This window comes from Helianthus annuus, chromosome 5 (genome assembly GCF_002127325.2).
Source record: "Helianthus annuus cultivar XRQ/B chromosome 5, HanXRQr2.0-SUNRISE, whole genome shotgun sequence".
In the NCBI taxonomy this organism is placed as follows: Eukaryota; Viridiplantae; Streptophyta; class Magnoliopsida; order Asterales; family Asteraceae; genus Helianthus; species Helianthus annuus.
The window spans coordinates 27695222-27709147 of NC_035437.2; the positions used below are offsets into that span (position 1 = coordinate 27695222).

At 36.9% G+C, this 13926-nt stretch overlaps 1 protein-coding gene across 1 annotated transcript; it reads left to right on the top strand.

Moving 5' to 3' along the window:
- Positions 1-2772: 2772 nt before the first annotated feature.
- On the top strand, positions 2773-6754 carry LOC118492323. The gene is made up of 5 exons (XM_035990249.1): positions 2773-2840; positions 2950-3084; positions 3218-3333; positions 4960-5074; positions 5375-6754. The coding sequence occupies exons 2-5, from the start codon at positions 3009-3011 to the stop codon at positions 5395-5397; spliced, it is 330 nt and encodes a 109-aa protein (XP_035846142.1). The 5' UTR covers positions 2773-2840; positions 2950-3008; the 3' UTR covers positions 5398-6754.
- The last annotated feature ends 7172 nt before the right edge of the window (positions 6755-13926 follow it).

Sequence of the window (13926 nt, forward strand, 5' to 3'; positions counted from 1 at the left end):
CCGTATTCTGACGTAAAAGTCAGAAGGGAATCTTTTGGTGGACACGGGGCGTGTTGGCTGGACACGGCCCCGTGTCGAGGGGCTGATTATGAAGTTAGTCTATTTCTAAGGAATCTATCCGGATCGGGCGGTTCCTTACTGGATGGAACAACCCCAAAGTGCCTAAGATACCTTAATTGTCCTAGACTAAGACGAGAACGCAAGAGGTTGTCGGTGAGGGTGATTCCTATGCTATGTGTAGGTGGACAAGTCCAACCCTTTCCCGGGCTCTTGTTAAAGAAGGTATATGCCGAATCGCTCAGGTCTATGTATGCACCGAACGAAGTCGATGGAGAGTCCTTCACGGCACAGGGACGACTATCGTCCATGTCTTTGCTAGGTACGAAGATAGGATTGGGAACAACGAGGTTGTTTTCATGCGACCCCAACATTTCTTCTTGGTCATCGTCTTGGGATGGATCAATGAAATCCTTCCTAAGCTCTCTTAACCAATTTAGAACTAGATTTTCTAGTTGAAATAACTCGTCAAGGAGCATTTCTCCTAGAATATCTGGTTAGGCGCATTCGAGGGAGAGATAGTGATTATTTTTACTTTCGCCCCTCTTAAGGTTATAGGGAGACGGTGGGTCGATATAGTGGGGCTTATAATTTAGAAAATAACATTCTAATTCTTTATGTTTGCCTCCACATAATTGACACCACGTACCATAAGAGTGCCGAAAGTAAAAAAAATCATTATCACTCATTTTTGTGTCAGAAATTACCAACCGTCGGGATCTTACGGTTCTGTTTTCGGTAACTGAATCTTGGGCACGGGGGCGTGTTGAGCAAACACGGCCCCTGTTCAGCTTACTGTCTGACTTAAAACAAGATTGCCAGTTCCAATGATTGGGCACAGGGCGTGTTCAGCAGGCACGGCCCGTGCTGAGTTCTGCAGAAGCTGAAAATTTAAGAAAATCCTAAAAAAAATAAAAAGAAAATGAAAAAGATTAGGCCGTTGATTCCTAACTTTCTTAAAATCCTTGTGTCCCCGGCAACGGCGGCAAAAACTTGATGCGTGTAAGTGTGTATATGTTTTAGATACATATTTTAAGCCCTTTTTACACTTTTAGCCAAGTTTTAAATTTATAAAACACGATATTTACTAACACTAAACACACATATGGGCAAGTGCACCCATCGTGGACGTAGTATAGTGTTGGTAAGATACCGAGGTCGTCCAAGGACACAAGAGCTTTTAGTACCGGTTTATCCTCAACGTCTAATCAAATCAAAATGTTAGAAAAAGATTTTTTTTTAAACTAAGAAAATAAAACTAACTAAATGCTGAAAAATAAAATAAAAATAAAAACAGATAGATAAGATGAATCACTTGGATCCGACTCGTGTGTTAGTATAACCTTTGATTATTTTCGCACTTTTGCACTTGTTTAAGAGATTATCTTAGTTATTGTAGTAGGCCCCTCTTTTGAAGGCGACGTTACCCTCAACCCAGTAGTTTGAGTCAGCAAGGATACAATCCTAAAGGGTCGGATTATTGAAAGATAATTAATTAAGTTATTAATGCAAATTATGGTAGGCCCCTCTTTTGGAGGTGACGTTACCCTCGACTAAGTAGTCTGAGTCAGCAGGGATACAGTCCTAAATAGCCGGGTTATAGTATTAATAGTAGTTAACTTATGAGGGGATCAAAGAGTTTGGACCCCCGCCATCCAATACCTTTGTGTATTGAAGGAGGTCCTACTAAATTTGACCCAGGTCCCTTGCAGGACCTCTAAACGCTGAACAAGGGCAAGACCCTTACCAAACCGTTCCCTTAACCCCCGACCAGGTAGCCAACATACCTCCATATAGACAGTGGAGATATGAATGGTGAAAGTCTTTTATTTTATATAGACAGTAAAATAATGCCAAGACACCACGGACAAATGATAAGGAAGAATCACCTTCAACATAAGAAACTAGTTATTAAAGTCATTAATACAAAACCAATTAAGAAGTGCAAAAGATTAAAAATAAAAAGTATTATACTAAACACTTGTCTTCACCAAGTGATGTAAGAGACTTAGGCAAACATGGCCTTGATTGTCAAGAACTCTTACGATCAATCTTGGATCCCGAGACGACTCACACACTTTATGATGGACAATGGATGATGGTGGTGGTGGGTGGTGGATGAAGTGTGAGAGAGGTAGTGTGCCAAGGGATGAGCTGCAATGGATCCAAGCACTCCTATTTATAGGCTGAACAGAAGCCTGGGCACGGCCCCGTGTCCGCTGGGCACGGCCCCGTGCCCGTCTGACACTATCTCTCCTCATTAATTGTAATTCGCAATTACAATTAATGCGCCTGCAGTACTTCGGGCACGCCCCCGTGGTGAGCAATAGAAGCTTCTACAGGTTTGTCTTTTCTGCTGCTTCTTAGGCACGGCCCCGTGCTCGGTAAGCACGGGGCGTGTTCAGTCTTCAGTCTTCTCTGTTTTGCTTGGGAGGATGCTGTCGAGGGGTCGGGCAGTCCACTTTTGTTCCCTTTCTTGTATTTGGCTGCAAGAAGGTATCCCATTTATTCCTATTTGCTCATTGATCTTGCATCAGTGAAAGTCTCTTCCATCTTGTGGGTCCTATCCATCTTGGGCTTACAATCACAACTTCCATTTCCAGGATATTTTGTTGGCATTAAATTGGTTAAATGGATAATTAAACAGAGAATGTGCTTAAAATATTCATATATCTATTATTTGAAAGCAACATGTTAATGAGACATGGTTTTATGCTTCAGGACGTTCTTGCTGAAGAAACTATAATTCATCGGTGCACTAAAGGAACCAACCCAATAGGAAGGTATGTGGTCTTGATAGTTTAAACTCGATTGTAAGAAATATCGTAGTGAAGAATAAACAAAAGAATATAGAGATCCTGAATACATATCTATGTTTTATTAATTGTTCAGGCAAAGCTTTGTGAAGGCACTAGAGTCATTTGTGAAGTGGCTGGAAGAGGAGGAATAGAATGTACAAAACAAGTTTACAAGAGTCATGCTGCAGGAAAACCTGTACAAAGCAAGTTCGATATAGTCGAAAATCAGGTAGCCAGTTAAAGATATCATGAAGAAGATGAAATCGGTGGCATTTGGATATGAATGCTTATGCTACTATATCATATAATTATATATAGTTTAACTGAATAATAGCGCTCATCTCATGATTTTGTTGTGACAGGAGGTGAGGAAGAGCCAACAAAGCTTTTGCCTAATGAAGATGTTTCTCAACTTGCTTCAACGGGATTTAATCATCTTCATAGTAAAAAAACTGCAATCAACGCTTCAAATGCCGAGGTAGACATAGAACATAATAAAAGATAGGACACTAATGGCTCTCAGAACTGCTTTGCACTTAATAAAGCTAGGCCCTAAGTTAAAGCCTGTCAAACGCCTTAAGAGTATTACCTCTAGGATCCCCACAATAAAAACAACCATCTTTTACCTACTTTTTAAAACACAATATGCCATTAAGTTGTTATAACCAGGTTATGTGTACAAATTATTTGGACTGGACCAGAGGTGTAAAAGTATGGACATTTGATCCTGAAAGCATTAAGAACCCTTTTACTAAAGAGCTTTTTAACAAAATCACCCAACTACTAACACTTGACAATTTTAGGTATTTTTTTATGACCATTTGTTACTAGGTGACCTTATTATTCTCCCTGTGTAGCTTTCAAGTATGGGGATACCAAATAAGCTCGAAGCATTATGTTAGTTGAGCAAGCTTATAAAACAAACCCATTGTTTAGAGAGAAGCATGCTGTTTGGGTTTTTGTAGCTTCACGACTTAGGACATTGATAAACTAGAGGTCTTTAGGCCAACTTTGCATTTTTAGTTATTTTTATTATGTGTTTGTGTCTGTTGTTAAATATTCTTGACTAAAGTAGTAGTATTTGTCTTTAGCTTCTAAAACAAACTATTATAGTTTTAGGGAACTAGAGGAGAGGAGAGGAAAACACTTATCAGGGAAGTTATAACATTTGTAAGCATTTTATTTGACTTAAACTTTCAAGAAAACCATTGTACTTAACTTTAACATCCAAAAACCCATTGTATTTTTTGGAAGTTAGGATAAAATGATTAAGGTGTTCAAGTTTAAAGCTTTTTTTGGTGATTTTACAAGCAACTTCAAAAGGTTAGGACAATTTGTGGCTGTATATTTACACTCTTGTGGTGTATAAAGAAACTTTTAACGACTTGTGATTTTTTCGTATTATTTTTTTTCGGTTCATAGTATTTAAAATTTACATAAGTAATTAACCGGTTATTTTCGGTTATTAACCGGTTATTTTGCCTTTTTTTGAATTTTTCGGTTAACCGGTCTATTGGTTAAAAAACCGGTTTAAGAAAACCGGTTAACATGCTGGTTCCTATACTAAATACTTATAACCCGTTACTAACCTACGGCTAAAAATAACCCTAATCGGTTATTCCTAAATCGGTTACTAACCGGTTTCGGTTAATAACGGGTAACGTAAATTAACCGGTTATTTCGGTCATTGGCCTGCGGCTATAAAGGATCTGATTACAAATGTCCAGTTCTTATAGAATGTGTGTGCCTGTCATTGCATGTTCTCTATGACTTCTTTTGGTGTAGAAGTTGATGACACTATTACAAATGGTCATGGATGCTAGAATTTATGGTTAATGTGTGTTAGGTGAGTTAGGGTTAGGGTTATTTATGAGAAACGTTATGAATATGATCTGTTGCTTCGAGGGGATTTTAGTGATGACTTCTTTGTTGATTGTCCAAAACTGAGCTTACCTGATTGTGCTTGCTTAATTTGGAAGTTGGTCTATTATTAATTCATGTATTGGTCTATTTTAGTGGATATGAATGCTTATGCTACTATATACTATAATTATATATAGTTTAACTGAATAATAGCGTTCATCTCATGATTTTGTTGTGGCAGGAAGTAAGGAAGAGCCAACAAAGCTTTTCCCTAATGAATATGTTTCTCAACTTGCTTCAACGGGATTTAATCATCTTCATAGTAAAAAACTGCAATCGACGCTTCAAATGCCGAGGTAGACATTGAACATAATAAAAGAAAGCACACTAATGGCTCTCAGAACTGCTTTGACTGGCCTTTGACCAGTTTTTCTGATCCATCTAATCCATTATACCCTTAATCAAATAAGTGCACTTCCAATGGGCCGTTTTGCTATTTTACTCCTAAGTTCATGAAATCTTTATTCATTGAATCTCATAGTGGATATTGGTCATTGTGTTTTAAGGGGTATTGAACTATTGCCTAAGCTATCAGCTAGAATGAATAAACTTTACACTCCTCCGTGATCATATTAAAATAGTTATTTTGTTTGCAGGTAATGCATCTATCTTCAACTAGATGATATTATTAGTGGTCAATAATCTTTATTTCAAAGACTACAAATCAACTATACTAGACTAGCTGAGGTGAGAATGGTTCTACCTATTTTTTTTATCATTATTTACATGTATTTTCATATTCATATTGTTTTAAGCTTAAGTGTTTGATGTAGTCTATGTATTAAGTATTGTTTTTTGGTTTCATAATTTATTTACAAATTAGATCAAAAGCAAATAAAAAAAATAATCTTGGAAAAAGGCCCAGAATTTATTAGTCGCTTTAGGCCTCTAAAAAGCTTGAGCAGACCCTGCAAAGAATACACACGTTGAAGGTAATCTAAACTACTGCTGACTTTTCTTCTTCTTTTTTTTCTACAGCTCATAGATAATATAATAAAGCCAAATTCTAGATTGTTGGCCTTTTGGATGACAAATAATTAAAATCAAAATTAAGATGAGAAATCTTTGCTTCAAACTTTCTGCTCTAGTTTTCTCAAATGCCAACGTATCATTTAAAGATGAAAAACACGGGTCCTAATCAATCGGAAAACTACTGCAACTTTGAATAGAAAGTGGGGATAGCCAGGAGCACTAATTGTGTTTTATGTTTATATATTCTTGAGTTCGGATGTTCTTATTGTTGTTATTAGGCTGTGGATGGATTCATGTGGTTTGCAAACGGACTTGGTCCTGTAATTGGTAAAAAAAGAAACAAACCCGGTGAGCTGAAGCCATAACGTCCAAGTCACATTGAGTATCACGTGAAAAAAACGACCAAAGTGCATTAATGGACCAAAAATCAAGCCAGTTCTATTATGTCCAAGTCACATTTCGTATTCATTTATTTTAATTAAGTGTATTTTTATATTTATGTAGTACTAATACTGAAACAAATTTTTCATTAAAAGTTTTATGTCAACACCGGTAAATATTTTTTTAGGCCACCTGACTAACACACGGGGTCGTGTTTGTTGATGAAAAGAAACCAGAAGTAACTGAAAGATGCACGCAAATAACGTGGTAAGTGGTGCACTTGAAACTTGGCACAAAGGTATGCTACCCTATATATATTAATTAATATAATTGTTGATTAACCCTTGAGTTCTTCAACCCATGTATGTTTTAGGTGGGTATCACTAAGCCATCTACCAGGAAGAATAACATTTGTAGTATGTGTTTGGTTTTCCTTCTTATTCAATAATGAACTTTTAAAAACAAATGTATATTCTTTTAGGCCGACTCAGTAATATCTACACTTTGCTTTCAGTTATAAAAATGTTTTAAATACTGTGATAATGATTTTGGTTGCAGGACAGAACATCGAGCACTATGCATCTGAGTTAATCGAGGGTTAAAGGCTACAACATTAAAATATACTGGCAAGGGATAATAAGTCCTTATCCAAGATGATTTACAAAACGATTACCAAGTTTCTTTGGGATTGATTTGTGTAATTACTTATTGCATATTAGGCAACTTATATGTATATTTTAGCGTATATAAATCTAATTTTAAGTTGATACACCATGAGTTTTCATATATTCAAGCGCAAAATATAGTGGTATGTTGTGATTTAGTTCCGACATGCTTCATCAATGGTTTATGTTACCTTTTCATTCTAAAGTTTTGTTTGGTGCTTTAATATTTGGTCCAGAAGGTATCCATCTGGCGACCCTTAGACGTGAAGCCTAACTTTGGAATGGCCTAGAACAAAAAAAATTATTTACATGGGCTTCAATGTCAGTAGATATTATATGTTTGTATTAAGCCACCCGCGAAACTCCCGGAATCTTAGGCTAGTTAAAGTAACCAAACCACTCAAACATCAATGGTTCAGTTATGTCTTTTTGTAAAATAATCTACTTTTATGGTTCGTGGAAATCGAGCTTTGTATTTAATAAATAAGATGCTTTGTTGGGATTTGCCTTTTGATGACATTTTCTAATACATGTATTTCATTATCAATTGATAGTTTCTTAGAACTCTCCCATGTTTTTCATGTTGACCTCTCCCTTTTTATTTGTATTTTATTTTAAAAAAAAATCATTCAAGATTCTGATCTAAAAATGAATAATGCTTCTTTTCTCGATTCAACAAAACTATATATAAAGTTTATTTGAGTCACTTAATTAACATACATATGCTTCTAATAGATAGCTCTTAAAAATATTTTGAAATATATATATATATTTTTTAAATGCAACAACTTTATTAAACAATAAGGCCCAAGAGGTTGGTGAAACATACAAAATGGTTACAGCATAAACAGAATGTTAATATCTAGCCAATCAATCCAGTTAACGGATCTAATCCCTCCTCTATTCGAAAGCCAGATAAAGGCGTCCTCCTTGATAAGATCCACCACTCTCGTAACCGTGATTGCGTTGCCATTGAATTCTTTATCATTTCGAGCTATCCATAGTCTCCAAAAGGTTGCTAGAGCCATAAACCGCACCACTTTCCTCCATTTCTCCGCACCGACTTGAGCCGAAAGGTGGTCAATAATCTTCGCAACCGAGTCACATTCAACCAAAATAGGCACCTTTACCCACATTAGCACATGCCACCAAACCGCTCGCGAGAAGAGGCATGAAGCAAAAATATGATCGCAGGTCTCTTCCTTAATTCCACACCTGCAACAAAAAATGTTTGTCACATGAACCCCTCTTTTTTGCAAGGCTGACTTGGGTGCAACTCTGCCCATTTCATCTTTCCATAATAAATAGTTCGCCTATAATGAAGCCCACGCATTTCACTTAAACGGAGCACAATCACTAACGACTGACTCCCTCGTGCTTAACTTGAACATGAGAGACTTTGTTGAAAAATTCAGCCCGACTCCATTTTCCTAGCTCCAAACATCCTTCCTCTGCTGGATTTTTATATTCTGCAATGAAGTCATCAAAAGCCTCAGCTGAGCCCATTCCCCCGATGTTTCCAGGTCTCTCGTCCAATCCCACTTCCACAGATTAGAGTTGCCCATCTCTTCCACGCACTTAGATACCAAAATACCCTTATCGGAAGCTAACCGGAAGACCAAGGGGAACTGCTTACATAGTGCATCGGACCCCACCCACACATCTTTCCAAAACCGAATCGTTGTGCCATTACCCACATCCACTTTCAGATTTTCATTAATGCAAATACCCACCTTTGCGAGTTCACTATCCATCGACCCGATGTCCTTCCACTAACCTAGAATGGACTTATTAAGTGGTATCAACCCATCCCCCCGATGCGGCCCGTGAATAGCGGAGATAACCTTAGTCCAAAACTGGTCCGGGTTATCTTTAAACCTCCACCACCACTTCGCAACCATGAAAACATTAAACTCTCCCAACCCTCCCACCCCGAGACCGCCCAAGCTTTTTGGTTTGGTATTTTTTTCCCACCTCACCCATTTTATTTTGCTTCGCAAACCTGTTTTGCCCCAAATGAACGACTTCCTAAGACCCTCGAGAGTGTTTAAAACTAATTTAGGAGTTTTAAACACCCTGAGGTAGTAAGACGGAAGACTCCCCAAGACCGCTTTTGCTCACGTAACCCTTCCGGCAAAGGAAAGGGTATTCGCCTTCCAAGCCGAAAGCTTCTTTTGGAATTTGGCAACAACCGGTTCCCAAAATTTCGCGCGTTTTAAATTTGCACCGATTGGTAGCCGAAGGTATGTAAACAGGAACTTCCCAACTTCACAATTTAGGGGCTTTGCTACCCGGTTCACCTCCTTGTCATCAACCCCAACCCCAAATAAGTGGCTCTTGTTAAGGTTTATTTTCAACCTGGTTAGTAAGATAGAGCTAGAGCGTTTGCCAAAGATGATGCTGAACATGAAGCTGCTATGAATTTGTACTTCAACACTCCTGCTGATAAAGAGAAAGCGAAAGAGAAAGCAGCGAGACTTAAAAAGAAAAGGGAACTGGTTGTGCTTAAGAATAGAAATTTGAACCCTGCAGATCCTACTATTGAAGCTACTTATCATCTGCTGGATGTTGGTTCGAGTTTGTATGACAAGGTTGGAAATAAGTCTGGTATTGTGAGTTGGGGATACGATCATGATAGAAAGATGTTGTGGATTAAACGGAAGATTGGTCCGGAAGAATATTACTCTCAACCAGGTCAATTTCAGTCTCTAACAAAGGTGGATTTATCCATGCTTGTGAATGCTCCTTGCACAAACGATAAGCCAAATGGAAAAGGATATATGTTCCTTGAAATACTTAAGAGAGAGGCCGTTGAAAAAGGGTTTCCTTCCATGAAGACTGCATAATCCTATCTTAAACCTACTCTTGGAGTTCGTGATTCGAGAACTAATAGGCGAATGAAGACCGTGATGTAGGAACGTTTGACGACCTGACGAGTCGATCAGAAGAGCGCTTAGACAGAATCAGAGGCGGAATTCATTGATTCGGTCTTCGTTCAGCTTGATTTCACTATTTAATGTCTCATTTATTGATTAATCAACTGTTTACAAGCTCTGGAGACAAATTGGCAGGGCTTCGCCTAACCAAACAAGACCAACACCTGTTTCTTTACAGATTCGCTCATATGACTATTTATAGTGTTGTAGGTCCGCTCCAATGGACGTGTCCGTAAAAGCGGACCTCCATTGTGACATAAAAGCGGACCACACTTTTGACATAAAAGCGGACCTCCCAAGTCCCTATAAGCGAACCTGAAATAAAACACCTATACAATTTCCTATTTTCTCGTACAATAAGCCCTAAATTAACATTCTAATACTAAGACTTAATCCAAGACGAAATCAACAGATGAAGTGCACCAACAGACTCCCCCTCAGATGTTGATGGAGTCGTTCATCAAGTCTTTGGCTGCTTCCTATCTGTAATTCTTTAGTCTTTGATCAATCTCTAGGCTTTTCAACTTTGGTCTTCTTCAGGAAATTCTCCTGGAATCATTTCATCTTTAGAAACTTCTATCTGGAATCATGTGCCTGGATCTTTCTCTGGCTATAACTTTCATCAGACTCCCCCTATCATCATGCTGGGATCGCCGTCTGGGATTTGTTACCACCATTGAAATCAACTCCTGGCTTTTCTCTGATCAGTTCAAATATCTACACAAAACTTCAAACACTGATAAGAACACTTTCAGATTTAACATTAAACAAAAACTATGAAGATCTAAAAGTAGGTTAACATTCAACTTAAACTTCAAGTTTAATGAACCATTTAACTGTTTCAATCTTCACATTTTCACACATTCTCTTCCACACCACAAGTTCAACATGTTTAACACTTGAAATGTTGAAAATCAGCTTTTCACAGTCAGTTGTCGAAAATCTTTTTGGAGTTTTTTTTTTTAAATTTATGCTAAAACACACCAAAAATCTTTTTGAATTTTTAGAAGTAAATGCAGAAAACAAATATTTACAAACAATATTTTTGTGAGTTTGTGCAAGAGGATCATATCAGTTATGAAACATATCACTAACACCGTTAAGCTTTAAACATTTTAAGTTCTAAACAATTTACCTAGATTGTCAGTATGTTTGTCCACTTAAATTTTCACACAGACTTCAATTGATTCGAGATACGATATTAATGTTTTAGAAACTAAACTTAACTGTGTATCACTCCACTTGAATATACTCCTGTATCCAGATCCCAAATATTCAATCTTACAGGTGAGTATACCACAGATGATATCTGTAAAGGGGTAATGTGCGAGGGCCGTGAGAGCTCAGGTCGATACTTCCGTATACGCAGAGAGATGACGGGTTCGACTTTAGGTGGGTCCCCTTTAGAGGATCTTTTATTACAACAGCAAAGATTATCAATTTTATTGTTTAATCAGATTGCTGAGGGCGAGCTTGTATTTCAAAGCTTTATGCAGAAAGTATTATTCGGGGACTAGGTCAGTATTTCCATACTATGAAGTCCCGGAATAATACCCCAGATATCACTGAGTATAAAGACCTAGTATCTCAGAATACGAGACCTTTCAAGAATAGTTACCCACGAATTAAGCAAGTTCGAATTTAGGTTTATATCTCGTTTCAATTTACTAAATGTGTGAAAACCTACTGACACATCCACAGTAAGATTATTTATCACATTTTGACTTTACAAATCTTTAGCGTGTTGTGATAGTCTACCGATTTACTATCATTTCCTCTTATAGCAACAAGTGTCATTTTGTATTTTTCAATTTTTTAAATTTTTCAAAATTTTATTACTCCCCCTAAAATCAAAATATGTTTCAAATTTTGATTTTCTGAGGAAAAATTGAAAACAAACTATACAAGAAAATTTGACAACATTATGTGAATTACCTCAATTCACCATTCTCATGCAAAAAACAATCAGAACTCCCCCTCACAACAAACTATTGTCCCATTATGATTTCAAAACACTTAAGTTTGTTTCAATCAAAATGGTTTTTCCGGAAAAATTAGTTTGTTTATCAACCATTTGTAGGTTTGGGGTTATATCATCATCTTATTTTCTTCAAACATTTTTTTAAAGATTTATCATTTCCAGTAACCCAAATAACATTTGTAGAAAATCAAGTACAACTTAATGTCCTTGATTTACCACATGTAAGGCGAAAAATCACCAAAGTGAAATTTCTCAAGAAAGATGCCGATTCATGTTCCACGCTTACCAACCTGGGAACTCCGGCAAGTCAGGTTTTTTTTACTTAAACAGATTCACCCAAGCCTGACGGTCCTTGGGTGATTTCGAATTCTTATTCAACAATGGTGGAAAAATTTTCTCATCCATAGTTAAACCAGAATTCTTCTTTTTTACCTTAACCAATGGCTCCTCTGGCTTTGACGAACCAGAATCATTGCCTGTAGGTGGCTTGTCTGACTTTGACCTGTCAGATTCATCGCCGACCTTTTTCTTCTTCTTTTTTTCTTTCGTCCTCAGATTTGTATCTGATGAATCCGTCTTGCTTGACTTTGCAATTGAGGGAGTTGATTCATCAGAACTTTTATTCTTTCTGTCCGGTGAACCTGAGGACAAAATCTTCTCGAGATACTCTCTTGCCTTCTTCCTCTTTTTCCTCAGTCTGTCTTTCTGCCCCTGTGAAAGTTTAACTTTCTTTTCCTGAATTGACTGTTCTTGAACTTTAGGTTTCAGAACCTTCTGTTCCTGGGGCTTGACTTTAACTGGAATCTTTGCCGATTTATGAGAATTAACCCTCAATCTTTCATTCGATCTCCTTGGGCAATCTCTGGCAATGTGACCTTTGATGTTGCAATTAAAGCATCTCCTCATCTCAAAATTCCTTCTCTGGCAGTTAACAGCAATGTGTCCTTGATAACCGCATCGGTAACACATTCTGTTATCGTACCATGTACCACCTTCACACCAAATGCTCAGATCATAGCATTGTTTGGCTTGATGATACGCTTTCTTCAAGTTTGCTGGATTTGACTTTTGAGCACTGTGGTCTGACCTGCACCACTTATTACCAACAATTTTTGAATTTTCATTTTTTACTTTTTGTAATTTTTCATTTTGATTGGATGATCGATCTGATGAACTTTTATTATCTTTTTGTTTCTGTTCTACTTTCTTCTTCAAAGGTTTCTGTTTAGAACATTCACCTTTTTCAGTCGATTGTAGAACAGTTTTCTGAAATTTTTCTTTTAAATTTAAAAACAATTTTTGTTTTTCAATTTTAACATTTTCATCATCAGATTTTTCATCACAATCTTCAACTTTGACATAGTCAAAGTTTGTGACATTGTCACTTATTGGAACTGAATTGATCGGTTTTGGACAGGGGATATTCAAAAACTCAGATGAAGTCACAAAACCTTTCAATTTCTTTTCAAGTTCCTCAATTTTGTTCCTCGAATTCTCAGCTTCACTTTCAAGCCGAGATATTCTCCCAAAATGAGTCTTGATTGTTTCTTCATTCTCATTCTTCAAATTTTCAAGAACAAACTTTTCATTTTCCAAAATTTTTATCTGTTCTTGGAATTTTGATTCATTTGCTTTCAAATTCTTGTTTTCTAGCTTAATCCAGAAATCCTCATCTTCTGAAGATTTCTTTTTTGCTTTCAAGCTCTTTTTCCAACTCTTCAATTTTCTTTCTAGCACATTCACATGCTTTTTCAAGTTTAATAATTTTATGAAGATGGGAATTAATCAATTTTTGCTTTTCAATGTTGTTTGTACTAAAAACATTTCTCCCATCTTCAAGAATTTTCATTTGATTTTGAAATTCTTTTTCACTTCTTGATTTTTCAAATGTCAAACTGTTCAAATTACTTAACAGTTTGTCATTTTCAGCTTTCAGTTTCTCACAATTGTCTTTCAGAATAAGAATCTGCTTGTCATCAGTCTGCTTCTCATCTTTCAACTTCTTGACCTCTAATGCCAATCTTTCCGCATCTTTGACAAGTTTGTCATTGTCAGTCTTAAAGTTGACACATTTGAGGCACACTGATTCAGAACATGAAGATTCATTCTCCACAGATTCTTCATCCTTTGGAGTATCCTTTGTTTCCATCTTGTATGTTCCTGCATGAAAGAGTTTAACAAAATCAAAAGGATTCATACTATCATCAATATAA

What these genes read in the sequence shown, in the direction of transcription:
- LOC118492323 (XM_035990249.1), top strand. Translation starts at nt 3,009, where the DNA reads ATGTACAAAACAAGTTTACAAGAGTCATGCTGCAGGAAAACCTGTACA. An exon ending in TCAACGCTTCAAATGCCGAG is followed by an intron (nt 3,334 to 4,959) that starts GTAGACATAGAA and finishes TTGTTGTGGCAG; the next exon opens with GAAGTAAGGAAGAGCCAACA. An exon ending in TCGACGCTTCAAATGCCGAG is followed by an intron (nt 5,075 to 5,374) that starts GTAGACATTGAA and finishes TTTTGTTTGCAG; the next exon opens with GTAATGCATCTATCTTCAAC.